We start from the raw sequence: 26,519 nt of genomic DNA, 5'->3' as shown, positions 1-26,519 counted from the left end.
TAATACCTGTTAATAGTAAACTATAAAAATAACTCTAATTTAGACTTTATTAAATATATTGAATTTACAGATTATGTTAGATGATAAATCATTGCAGCTTTTGGCTCCCATAGAGATTGGTTATTGTACTACATATAATAAATTGAATTTTAAAAAAAAAACACTTTTGATTAAATCTACTGACAATTTAAAATGAAATGTCACTCTATAATTGTTGGTTAAGAATGCATATGTTTTTGTCTGTTCCATTATATGACATACACAAAGTAGTATTTTCAAGTTTATAAGAATAGTTTTTTTCATAATGTAACTAAAGAATAGTTAAATTCAACTTGTATAATAGAAGCCATAATTTTATATCTGTAACAATAAAAATATTCACTTTGGAGTCAAGTTCACGTTCTATAAATATTTTTTTTCAGTATTCTTTACTAGATTTTGGCTGGAGAAATGCATTTAAAGAGGTGTCTCTTTCTGTGGTGCGATGTTTAACAATAGCAATGGAAGATCTTGCCACTAAAATTCTTCATCGTGAACAGAATGAAAAATCTTCAGCTGTAAACTATACTATGAGTCTTGTAAATATTCAGTCAGTTTGGGAGCTATACAGAGCAGCTCTGGAGGAAGAACAACCAAAGAAAATTGCAAAGGCAAGTATCAAGTGATTTTAAATTAGCTGGGAGACATCAGGAACAGGATTTTATGCTCTTCTAACTTTGAAATCCTTATTATGAATATTTCAATAGATTTTTGTGGGAAATTTATGAAAATACATGGCATTGAAAGATTGACTATGTCTTTAAAATGTTTCCAATTTGTTTTCATTTTTCAAATTTTGTTTTTTTTTGTATTTGACACATTTGTTCTTCTTTGTGTTCATTTTGCCCTATTACATTATACTCTGTTTCATAATTTAGCTAAGTTCACAGCATAAGTATTTAAAAAATTGCACATTTTTTATTGGAGAAAAAGAATTTGTTGATCACTTCTTTTTGCAAACCATTTTTCCTTTAGTCTTATATTGCCTTTGATTGTGAATTACCAGGTGTTATCTAAGGAAAGAGAACATAGAACAGTACAATAATTACAATTGCACAAAATTTTATAGAACAGGTAGTAGAAAATTCGGGAGTAAGACTTTAATATGTTTAAACTGTCTTCTGCCTGTGAATGTCTGGCAGAGGGAGGACTTTTCAACCCTGTCACTGTCATAATAGGGAGTTGGGGATACAGGTTTTTGCTCATATGTGTTAAAAACAATGCTGACTTCATTTGAAATAAGCCAAGTCAGAATAGATGCTTCCTTGTAGGAATAAATTTTGAAATTTTCTGAATCTTTGTTGCTGACTTGGTTAATCATTAGATCTTCCTCTCTTACTCACAAATGTCATTACATTATATACCTTAATCTTTAATATTTACAATAGTTCTAGGAATCATAGAGAATATAATATAAATAAGAAATAATTACATTAATAACCAAATCCAAACTATCATATTTCATTGAATAGTCAATCTAAGGCAGAACCACTAGTTTTTCTTATGGAGGATTGTCCACCTTGAACAATTATCCTTCATATTACCCCTCCAACCTTAAGAAAGGATGAAATTTATGACCGATTATCTGTAAACTACAAGCAGATCTTAAATACATTCGCTGTTAATGCTTGGGGATTATTTGAGTTAAACTTACATGTATAGTCTATGTTTCAAAAATTTTAATCTGTTAGAAATAGTTAAATATTCAAGGAATTTAATAGAAACATGACATATTATAATTAGAATAATCTAAGAGAAATATAGATAAATATCCCATAAGTTTATTTTCTCTACAGGATGTCCTCAAAATCTTAGAACATTTTTAAGCTTTAATAATTTTATAAGTATAAATGCTACAAGTGTATGAAAAAATTGAAAGATTAATTATTTAAAATGTTAAAATATTGATGTTTCTAATTAAAATTCAGTATAACCACTATCATTGTTCAGTTTGGCTTTAAAACTTAAAAAAAAGAAACTTTCATCAGCTGCTACTCAGTTGCATTTGTTAACATCGTCCAAAGATGAAGTTTTAATGCATACATATTAGTCTTGATGTAATAAAAAAAAAAGTACGATGGTGAGACATCAGGTGACTGAGCACTGGTAATAATCTGATGACCACCAGTCTGAGAAAATGTTATCCAGGAAACTGTTGTAAACATAAAGCATAATGATAAGATACCTGATCTTATTCAAATTATAAATTTGAATATTTATTAGTCAAATTTCACAATATTAAAATTTTACTTGGGACTAAGAAATGAAAGAATACAAAGATACGTCTACTATTCATAAATCTCATGTATGTATATCATAATCCTTATCTTTAAAAAGAGAATTGAAAGATGCTAGACACAGGGAGTACTGAACAAAATAGCAAAAAAGTAAAATCAGTATATTTTAGCAGACAAGAGGCAAATGGTAAATAATTTGGAAATCATTTCATCATTAGCTATATATGTAGTCAGATTTATAAAGGTTAAAATCAACCCCAAACTAGAAAGCACAATAAAGACAAGAAGATATTGCCTAAAACCAACTATACCACCTTCAAGTGGACCTATTTAAACAAGTTGTCCATGCTAAAAAATGGGAAATAGATAAAAGCAAAGACACTGGCTCTGATAATATAACTGATAAAAAAAATTAACACAAAGAGGCTAAAAGAGCCTAGAAATTATTTATTCAATAAATACTTAATTGTTTTTTAAGTTCTTCCCAATGCTTATTTAGTAAGCATGGTGTATTAATAATACTTTACGTAAAAACCTCCTCCTCATCTGGTTCACTGTGGATAGAAAATAGAGGAAAAGAGCCTACAGAGCTCTTATTTTGGATAGGTCCTATTCTCAAACCTTCCACAGTTGGACATGTCCACAAATCTTACAGTCTGAATACAGTCAGAGATGGGAGACAACATTGACCCAGGACTTGAAGTGACTTAGGCAGGACTCATTCAGCATGTACATTTTGGGGAAAAAGAAAATTCAAGGATAAGAATATATAACATATAACTAATTTAGTATGTAACTTTCAAAGCTGACCTGCTCTTCTGTTTCCTTCTGACTGTACTGCTTTTCTACTAACTTACACAGTCACAGTTTAGATGCTTGCCATTAATGCTTCTGGTTAGCAAGCTTTCCCAGTTTTTTTTAAACCCTTGCCTTTTGTACTATTAAAGGGTTAGACAAACCATGTTAAGTGACTTGCCTAGGGGTCTGAGGCCAGGCCTGGCTACCTATCTACTGAGTCACCTAGATTCCCTAAGTTTTCCCAGTCTGTACAGTTTACACATATAGGATTATCAGTGTTTAATCAGTTGTAGGAATTCAGGACCTGGGGTATCAGTTCCTCCTCTGGCCTGCCCATGGCTCAATATTGTCACTGGCTACAAATCTGCTCTTGAACTGACTCATAATATGACTGGCTCATCCAGGAATTCCATTGTTTCCTTTCACTGTCTTTATTACTAAGAGGGGCATTGCAGTGGACTTCAGGGCAGACCCTGGCCCTGAAAGAGATTCTTCTCCTAACAGTCATTTCTCTGTCCTGGAAGTTTCTCTTCTCCCACGTTTCAAAGGTGGTTTAGAGGTTCCATGCCTAGGATAATTCACTCCCCCATTCTTCAGTCCTTTTCTGACTATAATTATTGTGGATATAGCCATATTTTAGGAGCTTTATGGGTGAATTAGTTTCTTTCAGGGGAGAGCAGAATTGTGAAGGGGTTACTTATAGAGAAGTGTATTTTGGTATTTCATCCTTTAAAATAAAAATGTTGTCTCCCCTTACTGAGAAGTAAGTAAATCATTGTCAAACTGAGTCAATATATTTGTTTAGTGTGCAAAATTCATTACTGAGGAATTTGGCCATAATGTTTCTAAGTTATCCAGTGTTGACAGAATTCAAATAACTCAATGCCACATTTATTTTTCTCCTAGTTTTGTTCTGACATCATGGAAGAACTTGACATGATGCTTCCCCTAGCACTTGCATGCAGGGATGGTTCTCTTCAGGAAATTAGAGCAAACTTTGTGGAGGCCTGTTGCAAAGTAGCAACAGCTGTCCTGGCAAGGTTGGAAGAAAGAAGCAAGGAAGTTCCCTCCAAAGTACCCTTGCAAAATTTATGTACTCTTCTCTCTACAGCAATATTTGTCTTTCAGCATTTTATGCATTATGATGATTTGATGAAAGAAACAAGTAAGAAGTAAGTATCACTTAAAGTTAGTAGTGTAAAAATATTATTTATCCTTTTGATATCATGGAAATTAAAGCTCCATGATAACATCTAAGAATTAGTTAATGATCACAATGCAGTTTTCATCTATTCTATTTTAAAATGCTAAAAGAAAAGCTATTGAATATGTAAAATAATAAACAAATGTTTCCTTTAAGGTCCTACACATTCATTAAATACCAACAATTTTTTCTGTTTTTTTTTTTATGAAAATCTGCTGAAGAAGAAATGCATAGTATTTGAACAAGGAATATGGCCTTTGCATAAGGCCATATTATATACATTATATATACATTATACATGAAATTCCTTTTTTTGCCAACTTAGTGATTCAGGTTTATGTAGAAAGTTAATTTGAACCCATTATTAATGTAGACATATACTAGAACAAAAATTTAATAATAGTATTATCCATGATATTTTAAAATTCTGACATTATTTTTCTGTGTTTGGAGGAAAATAGAAATGTTATTTATTTGTGTAGTTTCAACTTATAAATAATTTTCTTAAAGTTAATTTAGAAATCTGAGAACCCAGCTTTGGTGATAAGGGAGGTTGAGTAGAACAATGAGGATGGAAGATCCAATGAAGAATTTCTCATCAAGTATCCCTCCATTTCCCTCTTGTCATCACTAACCTTGACATCACAGCTTCTGCTCAGATTGACCTTGGCTTGAATGAGAAGTAAGGACCAGGGGAGTGTCATAGAGGAAAAACTGGGAGAAAAAATCCCAAGTAGCAAGTGAGAAAGAAAGAGGAGGTGCTGTGGCAACTTGTTATTCTTGGTTGGTAATTTTAATATTTGAGGTACCCGTAAATCAGTGACTGCTTTTACTCTTTATAGAGAAAAAGTTTATCATATTTCTTTCCTTCTAGTTACCAGAGGTATAACTAGCAACTTTGGTGCATGAGGGGAATACCACAAAACATAAAGGATGTGAAAGAGACCTTTGAATCAACTTTTTAAAATCAGCACTGGTTTACCTCATTTTTAAGACATTCAGTTTGAGAAATGGTGGAATATATAATCTCAGACTATAAGCCCCTGTTGGAAGAAAGATCCTGAGATACTACCCTATGGGGTAGAGGTGAAGACTCCAACACACTGACAAGGTCCCTGATAAAGAAGCTTCCACAAGCGTAGAGAATAGCATGGGGCTAGGAGTCCTGGGATGCTACTGCTAGTAGGAGGAAGCTTCCTATCTTAACTTTATTATTTTTGCAAACTACATACAAAATATCTGTTATTTCTGCTTGCTGGAATAGCACAAATCTATCAGCACTCTTAAATTTCGGTGCAAAGTTTCATTTACTGATCCTCTGATTATTGCTCTGCCACTCATATAAGTACATACTAAATGTTATACTTCTTACTGAAAAGGAAGATGATGTGGAATGAATAGCTGAAAAGGAAATAATCATTAAAATAAATATTGATTTTTTTACTTTGAATTCTCAGATGAAATGCTTCATAGTTGAATTTATTTTTTAAAGTGTCAGAAATCACTTTTTTCCTTTGAATTTTCAAAGAAGTGTATAAGATTGTCTACATAATTAAAATTTGAAAGTTAAAAAGTTTGTGGTAGAAGGACATGGGGTACTTTCACAAAAGTTACTTTTGAAAAATGCATGAGATTCTGTAGTGACTGTAATAAGGTAGAGTGTCCAAAGGAAGAATCATTAGGATAGTAAAAGGTCTTCTGTTCATTTCATAAAAGGTTCAGCTAAAGGGACTGAGAATTTGAGATGGGGGAAAATCTCTAATAATTAGAGCTATTAAAAAGTTGTCTCAATAGGTTGTGGTTTTCCCTTTCCTGGAAGTTTTCAAGGGGGCGCTGAAGGAGCATTGGTCAAGCATGTTATATTTTATAGTGAAAGAGCTGATCAGATGGTTGCTGAAATCCCTTCCAACTATGAAATTCTGTATTAGCTACATCAGATGATGTACTTATCTTAAAAAGAGGCTTACTGAGAATAATTTTATTTATGAATGACCTATTGACAATGAAATTTGTCAAGCTAAAGAGCATATTTGTAGAATTCAGATGTAAGATGTTCAAAGAACTGACAAAACAAAGACCAGGGTTTTTTTTCCTTTCTTTTTCCTTTTTCCTTTTTTTTTAAAAGTGAACATAGGTTTAGACTCCAACACCAGGGAGGAAATGAATGATTGATATCTAATAATCAAAACCATTTGTAGTTCTGGAGTTTGATACCTCCTACTGCACAGGTCTTAAATCTCCATGTCTTTGATCATTCCCTCTGAACAGACCCCTATTCCTAGTGCCTGTCCAGCGATATCAGGAACTCATCAGCACTCTCCAGTTTCAAGTTACAGACTACTGCGTCAGAGTTTGTGCTACAAGCATTTTACAGGATGCAGAAAGCCACCACTGGGATGACTACAAAGCTTTTTATGAGGTGTGAAGCTAAGTTTACAATTCCTCCTTTTTACACAAATATGTTTGACTGCCTACCTGCTTTCTGCCTAATTAAAAACACAATAATGGTATTACTTGAACACAAGGACTGTTAGGATAATATTTTTTAAATATTGGATTTATACTCAGAAAAACATAGTTCTTAAAATTATGGAATAATTAGACATAAGTACTCTCCTTCTGTTTAAAAATAAAAATATCTTAATTTGAGCTAGAATGCTATGTACCAAAAAGGGAAATAATGAACATAGAGAGAAAGATGATGATGCCAGGACAAATGCAACACATGTTTTCAGAGGTACTGATGATAGGAAATGCTTCATTTTTTCTTGTTGTTTTCCTCCATCTGTTCAGTTATATGTCCAGGACATGTGAACTGAAGTATAGATTATCTATCTAATTTTCCATCAGTCTGGACAACAGGTATCTTTTATCATCTTGGTTTTTCTTGTATGATTATACATCAGTAATATAGTGTACTCACATCCACTATGCACTTCCTCAACCTTTATTTTTAGAGATTGGGATATTCCATGGCATGTGGCTATAGAGAATCACTAGAATTATTTTTAAAAGACGTGTTTTTAAGGAAAAGTTTGCAGTTACTTTAGAAGCAATGAGTGGTTTCCCTACTATCACCCCTTCCCTGTTTAATTCTGGGCATAGCTCTTTGTCCACACACCTTGTCTACACATTTTCTACCTTAGTGCTGATTGTAGCTGAAAGGCAGTGTGATACTGGGGAATCAGAAGAGCCTGTTTTCAAATCCTGCCTTACACCTAAAATTATCTTTGTTATCCTGGGCAAGCCACAACCTTTCATGGCCTCCGTTTTCTCACACCTAAAATGCATAATACTAAAGCACCTGTACCACAGTACAGGCATGAGAACTCAAATGATGTCATGTAGCTAAAGTGTTTTTCAAATCTTAAAGGGCTATATAAATATCAGCTATAATTATTGTTTTTGTTCTTAGTAATACTAATTGTTACAGTTCTCCTTTTTTTTCTCATGTTTGGTTAGAAACAGTGCTGGGATAAGACATTGCCAAAATATTGTTATTGTCCAATGTGTTGAGTTTCTATCATTACCTTAAATCATTTATGTTGATGACCAAGACCAGGTTTCTTAAGGTTACTACTCTATAAATTCTGGTGGTGATGACCTAGGCCTGAATTGCCATCCTAAATGCACCCATTTTCATAAATACTACATGCCTCAGCCATTTTTGAGACACCTTTGTTTACATTTCATTGACTGACTTGAAGCAAATGTTTTCTATGGAGAACCCACTGATCCTGCTCTTCTAAGTTAGCTGCTTCATAGACTTACTTTATTTGGTTATAAATCAGATTTGGTTAGATTCAACAAATCTAATGACCTCTATATATCTTTGGCTTTTACTATTGGTCAATAAAATGATGTCTTCCTGTGTAAAAAATATTTTAGTATGCATTTGGGTTTTCCTTGTGTTGGACTTCATGTAACCATAGAGTTAATCACAAGTTTTTCATATTATCCTTCTTTAGTGTTTTCTCTCCCCCTAAATTATTTGTTTCTAAAGCTGTAGTAATAAAATTTTGATTAAGGTTAATTTTCTTTCTTTGCTCTGTCCACTTGTATCACCTTAATCTTTTGGCATTTGCTTTCAGTTACTGATTGAGAGTAATCATAAGAATCATAGATTTCCTTCTATACTTTTTATAAGGCAGCAGGAGCTGCTCCTGAGCAAGGCCATTGAAACCCTCACCATTCTCAGAGGGGAGGGAAAACTTCCTATTTCCTCCCTTCTTCTTTTGTGTACGCATGATTTTATTTCAACTTATTCTTCCCACAAGGACGGAACTTTCTTGTAAAACTATGGTGGGCCCCAAATGGCCACTGCTGGTGACCTGAAAGTGAGAGTCAGACTACCCATACTTTGCTTGTAACCTCGGGCTTCTTATCAGGTTGTATTTTAGAAGGAATCTGGCCTCACGTATTATTCTCTATCTCCCTCTACTGCTTTGTAATTTCAATTAAAATATACAGTTCACAACTTCAGCCAGTTTATGTTGGAAAATCTGATCTGGGTTTATAAAACTTCAATGTTATTTCTCTCCTGGTTTGGTCTCCCTGTGCTCCCAGCCATATTGCTAACTAATAATCCTACTAACTCAACAAATCCTAGCTAACTAAAATAATCCCACTGAGAAATCACTTAAAAAATAACATTTACAAAAATGGCAATATTAAAAGCAGCCATAATCATCCACTGAAAAAGAGGAAAAGTAGAAAGAAGTCCTCTCTTTACTTGTAGTCCAGGGACTAAGACAAGAAAAATAGTGTAGGGTTTGCCAGAGGCATAGTTTAGTTTTCTCTCATTCTCATTACCATAGTTTAGAACTTCCTTAAATTGCTTTCTCTCTTTCCATCTACCTATTATGACATCTCCTTTTCCTTCTTGTTTGCTTCTTTGCATCTCACTTGACTTATGTTCCATCTTCCCTACCTTTGAATCCTTCCTTGTTAGAGTCAAGGACAGTGACCTTTTGAATAGTTTGCCCTAATTTCAAATCCAAAATTCTGTGAGAGCTTAGGGAATTTTGAGAAGAAGGCTATCTCATCTACAGACATCTACAACTTTCTTTGTTCTAGCTCTGAGTATTTGATTGATTTCCAAAAAGTTGGGCTATCTTCCATTTTCTGAATTCTATTCTGTATATTTCTTTGTTTTTGTTTCCTCTAATTAGAGAATATGATGTCCAAATTTTGTGATTCTTGCTGGATGTTTACTTGGAAATAGCTTGATAGCTCAATTTTTCTTTCCAGAATAGTTGGTTTGTCTTGCTTGTGATCATTTTCTCTGCAACTGTATCTTCCCTTTTAGAGCACCCTCTCCCAGTTCCCACCTATTTCCTTCTATTTATTATACTGAAATATTTATTTTGTTGCCATTTTTTGCCTAGTTCTGATAACCAGGTCATTTCTGAGATGTTTGCTTTTCCCCCTTGCGCCGTTATTATATGTTCCTTTGGCAGACCACAGTTTTGAAAAGAATATATTCCTCCTTTTCTTTCCTCTTCTAAAACCAACAAAATTACATTTAAATCATGTGTTTCTCTTTCATTACTTTCTGTTGACCCTTGAAGAAAGTGGAGTTCTAAAGATGTTTCTTCTTCCCATGTTAGAAAAAAGTGCTCTTTATCTTATTCTTTTTAATATTATATTCTGTGTTTGCATTTAAAAGATTCCAGCCATTTCTGGTTTCATATGTGGAATGCTTAAATATCCTCTCCTTTTATTAGAATTGTATTCAGTTTTTCAAGATAAGTTATTCTTTGGTATAAGCCTTTTTTTTTTTGCCTTTTGGTATATCATATTCCAAGATGTTCTTACTTTTATTGTAAATATAGTCTCTGAGATCTTTTATGTAGCCTGGTGGTTCTTGATTTTTTTTCTTTTTTGGATGCTTACAGTAGTTTGTCTTTGACCTGGAAAGCTTGCATTTTGAATATGAGATTTGTTTTTGATTTGGGGTTTGTTTGAAATGTAATCATTGAATTATTATGTTTTTACTTTGTTCTTTGTTTTGGGACAATTTTCCTTTATGATTTCTTACAATAAAAGATCTATGTTTTTTGTTAAAGCAGTTTTTCAGGAAGTCCAATATTTTTAAGTTGTCTTTTCTTTATTTGTTCTTTGCCAATTGTTTTTTATAGTAAGAGCCTCACATGTTCTTTTATTTTTTTCAATCTATTGACTTTGTTCTAATGTTTCTTGTTGTTTCATGTTTTGTGTGCACAATTTCTGATTGGGGGGTGGGGTTTCTTCTTGGGTAAGGTTCTTTTATTCTAAAGTATTTATTCTCTAATTTTTTTCTCAAGCATTCTTAATTTTATATTTTTCATCTCTAGTTTCATTTCTTGGGTTGACTTTTAGAGTCTTTGAAGTTTAAAGGAATATTTTAAGCTTAAAATTACATTCTAAATTTCATAGACCATTTGCTGACTTCTCATAGTAATGCTTACTATTCAGTTAAGAATTGATATTCTTCATATCTTCACAATAGGTTAACCTCTGTATTATTTTGCTGTTATTGTTGAATTAGGAATTTTCTCCTGTTTACCTGTATCTCCAGCCTTGAATTCTATATTCAGACTTTGTGCCAGGTCTGGGCTCTATCCTATCCTATGCTTTTGGATAGGCTATTTAGAAGCCTTGATCTTTTCCCCAGTATAATATAAATGCTATTATCATTTCCTTACTACAGTCCTTACTGGTGACTGGATTCTGGTTTCCTATTGATATTTCTTTTGCCATCTTGCTTGGTACAGGTATCTAGGACTAAACACAATCCTCTACCACAATCTTTGACCTTGATTATCTGTATTTTTACATCCCTGTGCAGATGTTCCCCATTGCTGTCACCTTATGTTGTCATCTACTAGGGGCTGCTTTTGTACTCTGTTGATGCTCCAGGAGGTCCAAGATGGATTTTAGAAATCATTCTAGAGGACCCTGAAACAAATTCCAAACTAACATCTCTTCCCTGTCTCTTCTTTGAGTAGTCAATTGCTAGGAATTGGTAGTGTTCTTTGGTATGGCCATGAAAAGCCTCAAGACCACATATCAGAGATTGTGCTAGCTTTAGGCCTCTGAGAAATCCTGAAGGAGCAGACTTCCTGAGGCACCTCTTTTTCTCCATTTCTTTGAATAATCATCTATGAGAAACTGACTTTATCCTCATTAGAGTCCTGATTAGATACTGGAGACTATGCTGTCCTTCAAACCTCTTGCATTCAGGTTAGCCTGGTGTTCCCCTGACCAGAAAGCTCATGTCTTGTTCAAAGAAAATGCTTTTGATGTGGGAGAGGAAAGATTCTCTTCCAACAAGAATGCATTCATATCATGTATCTTTAATGGGGGTTTAACACATGTTAAACCACTCTGACCACCTAAAATGGCATCTCCCACATAAATTACATTATTGTACTAGTAATGTAGGCATACATAACCTCCCATGAAAATGCATCATGCATATGTCAAAATTAGGCATGATCTCTCAAGAGATGTAACACAATGACTTTCTTGAATGACCCTCTGATCATTAATATATGTTGAGATATAAAATGCACAGGTATGTTTATCAATCATGTTTGCCATTGCTATGATGAAGATTCATTGTACAGCCCAAGTTGAAAAGGAATTCCTTATAAAGACAGATATTCCTTATAGTGTTTCCTTTTTTTGCACATATTATTGGGTTGATTGTTTTGATCCCAAAAACATTTCAGAGACTCCTGGATGAGTTTTTTTTTTTTAAGAGATGAATTGAAAATTTTTATTTAATCAATTAATTTAGAATATTTTCCCATGATTCATTTTCTTTCCCTCCTCTCCTTCAACACCCCCCACCCCATAGCTGACATGCAATTCCACTGGGTTTTACATGTGTCATTGATCAAGTCCTATTTCCATATTATTGATAATTGCACTAGGATGTTCATTTAGAGTCTATATCCCCAATCATATCCCCATCGATCCATGGGATCAAGCAGTTGTTTTTCTTCTGTATTTCTATTCCCACAGTTCTTTCTCTGGATGTGGATAGTGTTCTTTCTCATAAGTCCCTCAGAATTGTCTTGGGTCATTGCACTGCTGCTAGTAGAGAAGTCCATTACATTCGATTATACCAGTGTCTGTCTCTGTGAACAATGTTCTCCTGGTTCTGCTCCTCTCACTCTGATTCAATTCCTGGAGGTCATTCCAGTCCCCATGGAATTCCTCTACTTTATTATTCCTTTGAGCACAATAGTATTCCATCACCAACAGATACCACAATTTGTTCAGCCATTCCCCAATTGAAGGGCATCCCCTCCTTTTCCAATTTTTTGCCACCACAAAGAGTGCAGCTATGAATGTTTTTGTACAGGTCTTTTACCTCATGATCTCTTTGGGGTATAATCCTAGCAGTGATATGGCTGGATCCAAGGGCAAGCAGTCTTTTAAAGCCCTTTGGGCATAGTTCCAAATTGCCACTGGATGAGCTCTTAAACCACTCAAAGTGGGTAAAAGTGCTGTTACCTAATCCATGATATATAGTTATATAGACAGCATAGAAGTTATATTACATACATGTATATATAGATTATATCTGTATATGTGCATAATATACATATGTGTATATATTAGATGATAAATTGCTAATAGGCAGTAAATTGAGCTTGTAATTAAATGGGAAGGAGAGTGGGCTAGATTGCATATAAATAGCTAAAGTCTTTGAATCATTACAGATTTCTTCCTGAGATGAAGGCCTATCTTTTTAATCCTATTATTCAATAGATAACATTGAAAGTCATAGAACTCTATAGTCTCCAAAGAATTGCAATTGATTAAAATTCAGAAGTCAAATGTAGGTGGATAGCATGCTATAATACAAAACAAACAAGTGGTGAAGATGAGTTGTATAAAGTTTATTAAAAAATATGATTGAAAAATAATAGTTTGGTCACATGGCAAGATTGAATGATAACTGTTGTTCAGGTCATCTGGTGTCTTTGCAATGCCAAGAGAAAGCAAGGAAAGTCCCAGAATGCGAAGTGGAATTCTTTTGGGGAAACTTAGAGAAACATATAGACAAAAAAATCATATGGAATGGGCAGGCATGGGTTAATAATCTACATCACTAGAGAAAACATTCACTTTGATGAGTTTCATGTAAGTATGCTTCCATGCTGACATTTTGTGAAGCATTGTGATATAGCAGAAAGATCCAATGGACTTCCAGATTCAGAGAAGCTCAAATCCCTCCTCTTATTTGTGTAATATTTGTGACATTGAGTAAGCTTCCTTGTCTTCAATTTTCTCACATGTAAAATGAGAGCTGGGATAGATGGTTCCTGAGATCTGTTATATCTCTACATCTATGATTTTATGGTCCTATGTCAGGCTCTGAAGGACAAAAGGTGAAGGTCACTCAAGGGACAATGTTGAATGGCAACATATTACCAACCAATACTTACATGAGAGAAAAAAAAATATGTTAGAAAATGCCTTTAGGTTGATATGTGACTAGAAAAGTTGGACTGGCCATAATTTATAGAAAATCTATTTTGCTTCTCTGGTATCCACATAATATCAAGAGAATTAGAAGATGACCCCAGAAAACTGGGTCAATTTCATGTGGTTGATTTATAGGAGGACATGAACAGAAATCACACAGAATGAGAAGAGTAGATATGGATAATAATCTTCATCATTGGGGGAAGGACACCAGCAGTAAGGTGCCAAGTTAATCAAAGTATCAAAATATTTACTTTGATGAATATGGTTTGTTATTTTCTTTTTTTTCTTATTCTTTTTCCTTTTGTCATCAATTATTGTGAGTTGTATATAAAACCTACCTGACCAGTCATGATTTACCTACTGTCATTTGGCCTATATCTTAACATTCTAAATTTATCCTGAAATTAAACCCTAATGAGTCCCAGTGTAGGAAAACCTAGGACCAAGTAAAATTATTCATCATCCGGATTTCATTATATTTTTTACCTTCTAAATCCTGCTGTTTATATATGGATACATCATTTAAATTCCTTGAAATTGATTTGAAGTTTGTGTGAAACATTTATACTATCTTAATAGTTTTTTTTTCAAATCAACTATATAACTATATAAACCCTTTCCTCCAAACTAGAGGTCCTGATTTCTGGTTTTGCCAATTGTCATAAAAACTAATGTTGATCATCCTTTGTTGTTGTTCAGTTAAGTCCAACTCTTCATGCCCCAGTAGCCCATAACTATCCATGGGGTTTTCGTGGCAAGGGTACTGGAGTAGCTTGCCTTTTCCTTCTCCATGGATCCTTTTGTCAGGCAATTGGAGGTTAAGTGACTTGCCTAGGGTTATATCATTAGGAACATCTGAAGCTGGACTTGAACTCAGGTTCTTCCAGCTCTAGGCCCACCATTCTATCCACTGAACCACGTCCTATTGGCTTATAAGGTGGTCTATTGAGCCCAGTCACCTGGGCTGATGTCAAATGTTGATACCTTAATTCCAGTGCAAATTTATTTGATAAATTAAGAGCTGTTTAAATAAATGCCAGTCAGTTATTATTGTTATTATTATGTTTCATTTACTCTTAGGACAATTGTTAGCATAAGAGCTGCTATTAAATAAAGAAAAGGGAAAGCAGAAGCTTTAGAAAGAGCTTGTTTCTTTTGTATCATTCTTTCTCTTCTTCAGTGACCCTTCCCAGGTAGTTTTAGCAGCCACATCAATTCTACTTTTGCCCAACACAACCTACTTCTAAAAGCCTTAGTAGAGAGGACTTGTGAGGGAGAGAAAGGCAAAGTAGCAGAGTGCAGCTGGTAGCTGGAGATAAGAATGGAGGCACTGGTCCTTTCTCTGCCTTGGCAGTATCACAAATTCCCCAATTTGCTTTCAGGTAAACTGAAAGCTTGAAATGTGCTTATTACATTTTTCTAACTGAGAATATGTCAAAGCAAAAATTACTCATCCTGTATGATATTTTCAACTACCGTATACATCCAATACTATTTAATTGGTCAGCTCTAAATGCTTCCTTAAATGTAATTTGGTGCAGAGAATAGCTTCATAGAATGACATAAACAATAAGGGGATTTTCAGGCCCTATTATTGAAGCTACTGAGTAGTTAAAAAAACAAATTACCATGTAACACGCAGCTTTTAGATCTTATGATATAGGCTCTAGTTTAGAAGACAGAAATAACAAGATAGTTACTCTGTGATTACATGGTACAGTAGCTTCCATATACTTACATGGTCAGTAGTTACAATTTAATTGCAGAGCTAGTGCATCGTTATTTATGCTCTGAAAAATAAAGTGATCCTGCTTTTCTATACACCGAAAATAAAAACCTTCTAAAAATAGTGTTGGGTTTTAAATGTTTTGACATCTGGAGTATCTGACGTGATTTTTTTTCTCTCACTTCCCCCTTTTCCCTCTTCTCCTATTATTCCAACTGATTTGTAAAACAGAAGTAGTAAAATATTCTAGTAGGGTTGACTTGAAAGAAGAGGAGATAGCTTCCTCATGATTAGAGGCATGATAATATTCTCAGGGAACATCCTTCCACATATAGCAAATAGGAATGGAACAATAAATTAATTTACAATATCTGAATAAATATGCATCAATGGTTTGGTGATATCAATTGTACCCTAACTGTATTACTTTCATAAAGCCATTTGCCCCCCAAAAACAGTCAGGGTGTGAAAACCTAAAGGTTCAGTATCTTACTGATTAAGTGCTGGTTGTATTCAGAGTACATTTTAAAAATCAAGCTTTTACCATGGTTCACATCTGCCGCAAATTTGGGGAACTTATGTTTTCCAATAGTCAAAGAATAACAAATTGTCTGTTCAAAGATAATACTGAGTGGCTTATGTAATAAAGCCCAGCTGCTTGTTTCCTGATATATAATCTAAATAAAAGCTCACATCTGCTCACATTATACTGAGTCTGCAAAAATAACAGATGTTTACCAGTAGAATAGTTTTGAATTTACAACACATAAAGAAACAGGTCAGAAAAAATAAATGCATCATATTTTGTCTTTAACGAAAACACTGTTGCTTCTACTATAACAAAACACATTTTGAAAAGCCTTGTTAGAAAGATTGCCAGTTTAGGATCATTTGAAGTAAAAAGAAAGTATTTTATACAAGTATAAGCAACAAGAATGTGATAGATCATACAAAACAAACACGGGAGAATATTTTTATGATACAAATCTTAATGAAATCAATTTTTTGATATCTTTGAGGACTTAAAGGATCAAAAGAATCAAGGTGATGTGATTTGCTCCAGGAATGGTGACATATAAAAATAATCAAATCATCACTAAATTCTACTTTTTTGATAGTGTCACTCCCAATAACACAGCCCCTTTAGATAGTTATTTTTTTTTAATTCAGGTTGCTTAAAAATATTTTATTCAAAACTTAACATTGAGTATATAAATTAAGTTTGCTTAGTAAACTTATTTATATTTAAATCAATTTCACTGCATCACATATCATGTTATTCCCTTCTAGTCTCCATCAGAATTCTTTGTCCATTCCTTCTCATTTACTTTTCTTCATATGATTCAAGTTAGTAGGTTCTTCATTCTTCTCATCCTGTTTTTCTTTCCATTTTCCCCCCCAGATTTCTTTGTATTTCATTTGTACTTCTAAAGAATGTGCTAGTTTATCTTTATACACAACAGTGAAACTATGAGGCACTGTCATGGGCTTTAGCAGTTTAATTTTACAAGCTTATAACTTTACTAGTTATATACCTAATCTAGTCATAAAGAAGGAAAGTAGATATTTGAAGTCCCAGCTCCACTTTGAACTTCAGAAGAAAAATGTTGGCAAAAATTATTGGCAAAAAAAAAAATGCATGTTTGTCTCCAAAATTTACTAGATCAATAAGACCATTATTCCATTGAATACAAATTATTTTAGTGATCAAAAGTTAATATCTTTAATATGACTTATTAAACATGTCTGCAGATGAAACCATGAACTTTGAGGGTAACAGATGCTTCTTTGAAGATTCACAATTTAAAATAAGTCATGATTGAAACAGACATTTTAACCTAAGGAGAGAAAACATAATTTTTTATTATTTTAATGGTATTTTTACATGCACTGGATGCTTTTTGAAGAAAAGTTCTCTATCAAATAATATAGAAACATGATTATAGATATTATTTATATATGTATGTTATTTATATTATTATATTATATAACATATAAACTCCTAGTAGCTGCTAGCATGTGGCAGCGGCCACATCCCGGGCAACAGCTTCGACAGGCCAGCTAAACCTTGTGAGGGTAGCCATCGGGTCGTAGACCCCTGGTGAACTAAGGCTTTGCTCACCCAGCATGTGAAGATTGCTTCGGCCGAACAGACGGAAGAAACCAATAAGAAGGTTCAATGGCTGAGAGGGCAACACAGCAAGGCACTGTGGAGTGCTTAGGGAGTGTTGGAGCACAAAAGACAACAAGGCCATTCAATGCAGCTGAGGAAGTCTCCAGGTGTAACGACTTTTCGTGCCACTGGACCCAGGCTTCCAACTCCGAGAGAGTGGGACTGTCTCTGTGCATCGGCTTTTCCACTTAAATCTCCTTCACGCATAAGTGTTTTTGTGCACACTCATCTATCCCCACCCTCTTCAAGTCATATGAGGGTACATCACAGATGAAAGTGCACAATGACAATCGTCATTCTCCGTTACTGAGAGACTACTACTACTACTACTACTACTACTACTACTACTACTACTACTACTACTACTACTACTACCATATAATATATATCAAATAATTTTGTGATCTGATTTGACAGAAAGGAGGTCCATTTACTTACTCTCTGAGATTTAATTAATTAACTATTTTAAGATATTTGGAACCATATTCTTTTTTCTCTCTTTTCCATGCACCATCATGGTATAGAGTTCCCCTTGCAGTCAAGGGAGACTTTGTATAGAGAAGAGATCTGCCAAGGTGGGGGTAGAAGAATGAGAATTTGACTGTTGAATTGTAAAATGTATTGTTAAAATACTAAGTAATAAAAATAAGACATCTGCCTAGAATTCTTATAAATCATATGATTTTAGTGCCCTTTTTGGTATTATTAAAATGTCATAGGTGAAATAGCTTAATGTAATCTTCAAAAGTTTCCCAACCCCCTTAGTTACTTTCATAGCTATAAGAATGTAGTTGCAAGATTATTTTTACTCCTGCCCTTTCATCATAATTGGGCAATTTGAAACATTCATAAAAATCTGTCAGTAATGATAATGGTTGTAGAGGAATATACATATTTAAGTAATTTAAGTAATTTGAATCATGTTTTTAGAAGACATAGCCACTATCATAAGTGAACATGACTAGTAAAGCAACTACAAAGCAGATAGTTTTAAAATAAATTTTAAACAATAGGTCAGGAGTAGGTTAATTAAGGGTATGGAAGTTAAATATTTGTGGCTTGGCTTTGTGGTAGAATAGTTGGTATTGTAATTGAAAAAGAACATGTGTTTCTTTGTCAATAAAGATGTTTTACATCTTGTCAAGAATCTTTCTTGGTCTTCCAGTGTCTCGAACTCTTCAGCTATTTCCTTTCAGCCTGAACTAATAAGATTCACAGGAACCCAGCTGACATTTTGGAATATGTGATTCTATTGTTTAATGTGTTGTGATTTTGCCAGGGGGAAAGATGCTCATTCTCTATCCAGATGTGGCATTATTTCTGCTGTGCTCTCCATCATGATCTGTGGGCTGTTCTACCCCCCAAGTTAGCCCAAGAAATTCTCATAGATGTGTTGGAGAAATCTTTGGATCTGCTGGCCTCCAGATATTCTCAGGCCCATCCCAGTTATAAGAGAACTCCACAGATAAGGTAATTGAAATGTGATTTCTTGGTACTTTGTTAAAAATAAATCGTTTCCCTTAATTTTATGTTAGTCATAATTTAATTCTGACTCATTTGGCAAAACCCTGTTCCTATTTAAAACATTTATGACTTTTAAAAGGGTAACAGGTAAATCTCCTCAGATAATTAAAGGGAAATGTGAAACAGTTCTAATGACTTTATTTTAAAAAACCTTAAAATACAGTTGTATAACTAAATTAAAATAATTCCCTTTTAAATAATGATGTTTCTTAGCTCACTCAAAACTTCTGCCTCTCTTTGTTGCCTCCCTTTTTATCTCTTTTCCTTCTTTCTTTTTTCTTCATTTCATTTCTCTGTTCTTATTTTTTATTAATAAGGACCATTTCAATACAATGTTATTTCAAGGAATATTTGGGGCAACAGTAATTAGGTATTAAATCAAGGACATTAGCTTTGAGGTGACTTAGTAGTAACTATTCAATATTGTAATTTAATTTCATATACAAAGTGGTATCTTATAGCAAACTACTATATAAAATGATACTGTTTTAAAAATATTCTTTTTTCATATGGTTGTTGGAATACTTGTATTCTTTTACATGTAATTAAAGAGTTTTTTCCTGGCAAGGAAAATAATTTCTTATTTACTTTTCTCCAAAGTATGCCGTAATCTAGGCCCTGTTTCATTAGTGTTTCATAAATACAGTATTTTGTCAAAGCTGTTTTAAATTACTGAACAAGATAAAATATATTTTCTGCTAAAGAACAAAATGGAAAATGCCATTTAGGGGCACAAAATAATTTCTTTCATTAATGTTTTTTTAGTGACAAATCCCTTTTGACTATAAGTTTTATAGTCATTAATTCATAGAATATTAGATAAAAATATGTTCACACAAAGTATGAAATATATTTATTGCTTAACTCTACTATTCAAGTGGTTGTTTTCTGTTGGTAATATAAACATTGTATTCAAAGCTGAAGAGTTACTTTCCCTACACTTGATTTTGTAATTTAACCTTATATTTTGTGTTTTAAAGATTACCTCAGTCCACCATTAGTAGATGGTCACATTCTTAGACATGTCAAATCCTTTTCAATGAATGATGTTAAACACTATGCTAAAATTAAAGCTTCCTTGTGAATAATTTAAAATTAAATATTACCTTATATCCTTTTTTAATAATCTGTAATTTATGTAGCAAAACATATATATAAACCACATTTGAATCTACCCAAGACTATTTAGTACTGATGGTCTTCTTACAGCCTATAACCCTGTTTGACTTTTTGTATGATTAATTATATTGTCACGTAATGACTAAAAGATATTTAGACACTTAGAAATTTTCCAATTAAGTAGAAGCCAAAAGATAAGATTTTCCAGACTAACTGAATTCACCAAAAAGTTCCTGAGTTCTCCTCCCTTTCTATCATCTTATTTGTACATTGTCTTCCATCTTTTACTTAACTCTATCCTCAGATAATGAAAGAACAGCGATTTGAAATTTAAAAAGTTCAATGGGATACATGGGATTCATTTACATACAAAAATATTTTTTTAATAAAACACATTGAGTTAATGCTAACAAAAGCAAATTTTAGCTACCTCTGACTCTCAACTCAATCTCATGGCTTTCTTTTAATTTTTTATACCAATTTTTTTTCTGTTTTTATTTTCTCCGATAATGCAAACTAAGCATACCACACAGCTGAAGATAGACCTACACTCCTGAAATGCTTTCCACTTCTAGAATTTATTGTTGCTAATGAGAATTTTATTACTGCTCCACACAAGAAGCTTTGGTTGAATCACATCATCTTTTTATCCCATCTATTATTACTTAATATTATGCTTAATTCCCTTCATTTGGGCTTTCCCCCACCCCCAACTCTTTTCACATATAGGTGACATTGTAAATATCAAGGGTAAAAGAATTACTTTTTGATACATTGTCTCTTTACTTTCTGTAGATTTGATGTTACTGCAATTTTAATATGCACTGAGCAAATGCTCTGGTCAGTTTGTAGATCAGTACAGGAACTCTTGAATCCTCGTGAATGCATAAATGAAAAGATCTTGAAAATCCATGCCCACTGCAATAATCTGTTTACAACCATGGTCATTTTGACATCACCATTAACAGAATTATATAAGTAAGTATGGGTCTTGTTATTTTTAGGCTGTATGATTTATCAAAGTAATTGTTCTTCATAGGATTACAGACGTAGAGCAAGGGGGAGCCTCAGAGACCATTAGGTACAACTGCTCCATTTTATTGATAAGAAAATCTTTAAGGAAAATGGGGTGGGATTTGAAAGTTGGCCTTCCTGACTCAGAGTCCTGTGCCTTCTCTACTAACTTATGGATTATTAAGAAATTTTCATATTATTGCCATTACTTTGGATAAAACCAGCCTGCTAATATATCTTTAAGTCACTGGGTAGGATGAAGTAAAATAATTATTTTCAGAGAATCTTCAATTCAAGACATTTTTGTGTTAGAAATTCAAAAAAGTAATTAACAATCTTTATTTCAATTTCCCTATAATTTTCACCCACTCTTTGGCTTTTAACAAATTGGCTGCATACAGATTGTTCTCTCTGACAGCCATGGGTTGAAGACTAATTTTAGAAATAGAATACTTAGAAGGGGCAAGAGATAGTAAAATAAATTGCCAGGAGCTTGCTATTCTATAATATCATAATCATAAAAATCCCAGGGCTTGAGATTCATAATATATCTGTATGTTATATATATATATATATATATATATATATATGTATTTATATATATACTAAACTGATATACCAAAAATGAAAAAAAAAATGCCCTACTAACTGTCCTGTGGATCATTTGATCTAAGAGTAAGGCTCTGTGAAAATCAGGAACAAAGTTGATGAATTTCATGGATTGGTCATGGTCAATATTGAATTTCATGGTTTGTCACAGATTAATAGAAAAAGTTAAAGCAACAGTACATCTATATAACAAATAAATGATTATCAAAGATTACATATTTTATTTAGAATAAAAACCACATTCATTATTATTAACTTGTGACCTTTTAATATTTGTTTCTTTATTATAAAGATTTTATATCTTTTTTCTGCTTTAACTACAGACTCATTCAACAAATTTCAATTGCTAATTTTCACCAAGAATATTATAAATTCTACCCAATGAATTGTTAATGATTTTATTAGCTATTAAGTACAAATATAGTGCTTTGTAGCATGAAAATTCACAACTAAAGATGTGAGGACAAATTTTTCCATTAAGTTAATCTAAGAAAGGTCAAATGAAATGTTTGACTTGAGTTTAAAAAAAAAGATTAAGATAATGGTGACATCAAGCTCCAAGTGAAATAAAATTCTGGAGATGCTTTGTGTGTACACGTGTATGTGCATGCATATAAATAGGCATATATATATGTGTGTATGTGTGTGTGTATGTGTGTGTGCATATAAATAGGTATACACATATTATATATATATATATACATATATATACACACACACACATGAGCATTTTCCTAAATATCTATTAATATTCTCTGACACTTCAAAGCTTCTGAGTCTACATAAATTTCAAGTCAAATTCATAGATATTCTCCTATAGCAAAATTCCTACTTTTGAAGTATATTATATTTCTCATTCATGAAATGATCATTCCAAATCTTCCTGTTCTCTCTAAATACTAGGGAGAAAATACTAAAGGTCTTGAGCCCAAGTAAAACTAAACCATATACAAAACTAGATATAACATGAGATGGCCCTTATTTGTGTTTTCTGTCTTCAAGGTCAAAATGTTAGTCTTTTTATGAACTATATTTTAGCAAAAGGAGTGTCAAATTGTATGCCATAAGAATTAAGTGTTGATATGGTTGAATTTTTAGAAAATGCTTCTGAAATCTCTCATAAAAGCATGCTTGTCATGAATCTTGTTTTGTTTATTTTGAATTTCATTGATATATATATATACATATATATATATTGTTTTGACACAATACCTTCTTCCCAAGAAACATTTAAACAATCTTCCCCATAAATTACATTTGCTGAAAACAGTATGTGAGTTGCTAGTGGTAAAGGGGGTTATGTGTCCATTATAGTTATAAGCATTTAAAAGGTGACTGACTTTATTCTGCATGTGTGACAATAAGACACAATACATTTTCTATTTTGAGTTTAAAATGGGTCCCTAAATCACTCAGAAAAAAATAAATGATTTTAAAGCTTTTAATAAAGGGATAAAACCCGATTACAAAACAGGTGTTCTTTTTCAAAGCTCTGTATGTATGGGCCTAGTTTTTGTTGTTGTCCTAGTTTTTGTTGTTGTTGTTTATTTTGTTTGTTTGTTTTTTTAAACCCAAGGCAGAAGAGTGGTAAGGGCTAGGCAATGGGGGTCAAGTGACTTGCCCAGGGTCACACAGCTAGGAAGCATCTGAGGCCAGATTTGAACCTAGAACCTCCCGTCTCTAGGCCTGACTCACAATCCACTGAGCTACCCAGCTGTCCCCTGTGGTACCTAGTTTTTCTTAGGATATTATTAAAGAAATTTTATGATTGGGTGCTCTGGTGACATAGGAAGATCTGCTGAGACAAAATGTATGTTAAATATGTTTTCCAAATGCTTATAATTTAAAGCAGTGTGTTAAAAAAAGACTGAAAGATTAGTAACCTCAGAACTTGCACCGTACTTGTATATACAAAACATTTAGTCCAGTTTGTATTCAACAAGTAAAAAATAATTTAAAATATTTTTTCCTGGTTCCTTTTTATTTTTACATTACCTTCATTTCCTTTTCCCCTTCCCCACTGACCTAACAAAGAAAGGGAAAAAAGAAAAGAAAAAAGAAGCAAAGCTAGTTTAGACAATTCTTCAGAGATAAGTTTGATCATTATAATTACCTGGAGTTTGATTTCTTTTCTTTCCTTTTCTCTTTTTCTTTTCCTTTTTTTGTCCTTTCCATTTATTTTGTTGTATATATTTATTCTCTGGTTCTTCTTACTTCTCTGTTTCAGATTATATGTCTTTTTCTGTGCTTTTCTGAATTCTTTGTGTTTGTTGTTTTTTATGGTGAAGTAATATTTTATTTCATTTATGCACTACTAGTTTAGTCACTTCCCAAGGGACAGCTATCTACTTTGGGGTTGTTTACTGGCACAAAAAAATTCTGCTATAAATATGTTGTAGCTTTTGGGAATTTAGGGTCTTCAATCTCCTGGGATTTATGTCTAGCAGACCGATCTCTTGGGCAAAATATACAAACATTTTAGTCATTTTTCCAACATAATTCTAAATTCTTTTAAAGAATTATTTTTCCAATTTGCAACTCAACCAACATTGTATTATTTTTGCAGCTCCTCTAGCATTTATCATTCTAATCTTTTGTCATCTTTGCTAACTTTAGGGGTATGAGGTGAAATCTCAGAAATGTTTTGATTAGCATCTCTCTTTTCAATAGTGATTTGGAACAATATATGGTATGACTGTTCACTGTTTGGATTTCTTCTGAGAATTGTTGATAATCTTTGATCCCTTATTAATTGGGGAATTGCCCTTGTAAGCTATATATTTTCAGAGCATTAGCTATAGAAACTTCACTGGTTATTCTTAAGAGAAAATGCAATGTTTCATATACACACGTGCATATGTAGTACTAAAAATTTTTTCATGCATCATTTCATATGACCATCCCAGTGCTGAAACAAAAAACAATATGGAGGAATGGCATTTTAACACTTTTAGAGTGTTAAAAAGTGGTGAGACAAAATTTAGAGTATTGGGCACTTAACTCAAAGATGGAAGGTGCCTTCTAATATGTCAGTCATGTTTATAGCAAACTTTACAAAATGACAATTGTGGTCATGGATCCAGAAAGGATAGGCAGTAGAAAGATCTTATAACCCTTAAAGTAGCTCATATTACCAGTTTATTTTCCTTGATAGGGCACAACACCTGGTGTGATCTCTGGACTTGACTCTTTTAAATCCCTGAAATATACCTGTTCCAATATAAAATTACAAAAAAGTAAAAATTTCTCTGACTGACCCACCTTTCAACAACCCCAATTCTCCTCCTTTCTCCTTTCTGCTATTCCTTTTCTCTATATGTAATTTGTGTAGAAATTCCTCATTTAAAAAAAAAGAGTAGATGGTCTAAATTTCTACATTTTAACTTACTAGAAACATTGAAGTGGCAATAATCCTAATAAAATATAATTGTTTGGATAAAGATTTGTTAAGAACCTTTTCAAACTTGGTACTTTATATAGTCAGTATCTTCTGTCTACAAACGAGGTATCAAGTTTGCCTAGTGGCTAGAATAGACCCTAGAACTTAAGGACAACTTTGGTAACATGCTACTGCTTATTTATACCCACCATATCTTTTTCCATTGCCTTTTGGTCCTCCTGCAATAATTGTTTGTGTGATAGAAAACATTTCATGATTTGTAGTCATATAGCATCAAGAATTTATGTGTCTATATGTGTGTTTAAATAACTTTTATTTCATCAGTATAGGGAGCTTCTGCAACTTCTAATTTATGTGACAGAGGTGGGTCTTATACCTAGTTGTTCTTAACTCTGAGGCCAGCTTTTATTCAATATTTTCACACTACCTTTCACTCTGAGGTAGAAATGTGGTCTTTGGTGGCAGGAAACAGAAATCATTAAAATTGATGCCCAACTTTCCAAATGTGATTCAGCCTGACCTCATAAGTTCTCTTAATTTCTGGCCCCTGTTCATTGTTTTTCTTTCATATTTATTAACGTGCACTTTCCCTGTTCATCTCTTGGTTCTAATTCTGGAAATATGCATTTGTTTTTTGCAGATGAACAGCTAGGTCAATTTCTTTTGAACATATAGCCATATTGTATTCTAGCTGTACTTAGTTCTTGATGTAATCTGTATAAATTTATCTTCAAACATGACTATCTGTAGAACTTTGCCATAAAATTGTTTTTGTTCTTTTTTTTAGGACATATAGATCTTAAAGTTATCTCTCTGATTGTATCATAAATGGAATCTTATATGAGAGGAGCATTTTGGCAAGATGAAAGTAAGCCTTTCATAGGTCCAAACTCTCCACTCATTGTTCTACTGACCCCTCCATTCCCACTTTGAATTTCAGGTCCCACACTGAGATCTTATAGACCTTTTCTAATTTTTTCTGATTTCCTATTTACCTCTTGCAACTCAGAGCTCCAATTTAGTGTCTAGCTATGGACTCTAAATGGCAGTGGCTCTAGCAGCTTCAAAGCCAAGACAAGTTAAGACATAACAGCAAGTGGATCAGAAATAATCATTGCATGACTTCCCAGCCAATCAAGGAACTATCGCGGCTATTGGCTAACCATTATCAAATGATAGGCAGTTTGGCA

General features: G+C 33.2%; 1 protein-coding gene across 7 annotated transcripts in view; it reads left to right on the top strand.

Annotated features, from left to right (window-relative positions):
* The window catches only part of KIAA0825 (KIAA0825 ortholog), a 554,607-nt gene that overhangs the window by 183,237 nt on the left and 344,851 nt on the right, over positions 1-26,519 (top strand). For all 7 annotated transcript variants that reach the window (XR_008917190.1, XM_007487289.3, XM_007487287.3 and 4 more), the window contains 5 exons: positions 423-650; positions 3,981-4,246; positions 6,547-6,697; positions 18,943-19,133; positions 21,102-21,284. Coding sequence is in view for 6 of the 7 variants with exons in the window: in XM_007487289.3 (XP_007487351.1) it covers positions 423-650; positions 3,981-4,246; positions 6,547-6,697; positions 18,943-19,133; positions 21,102-21,284 (1,019 nt within the window). In the remaining variant the exon portion in view is untranslated. The remainder of the gene's footprint in view (positions 1-422; positions 651-3,980; positions 4,247-6,546; positions 6,698-18,942; positions 19,134-21,101; positions 21,285-26,519) is intronic.

The sequence above is a fragment of the Monodelphis domestica genome, chromosome 3 (genome assembly GCF_027887165.1).
Source record: "Monodelphis domestica isolate mMonDom1 chromosome 3, mMonDom1.pri, whole genome shotgun sequence".
Lineage (NCBI taxonomy): Eukaryota > Metazoa > Chordata > Mammalia > Didelphimorphia > Didelphidae > Monodelphis > Monodelphis domestica.
Note: the sequence above shows the minus strand (reverse complement) of the source record. Positions and strands in the feature narration are given on the sequence as shown.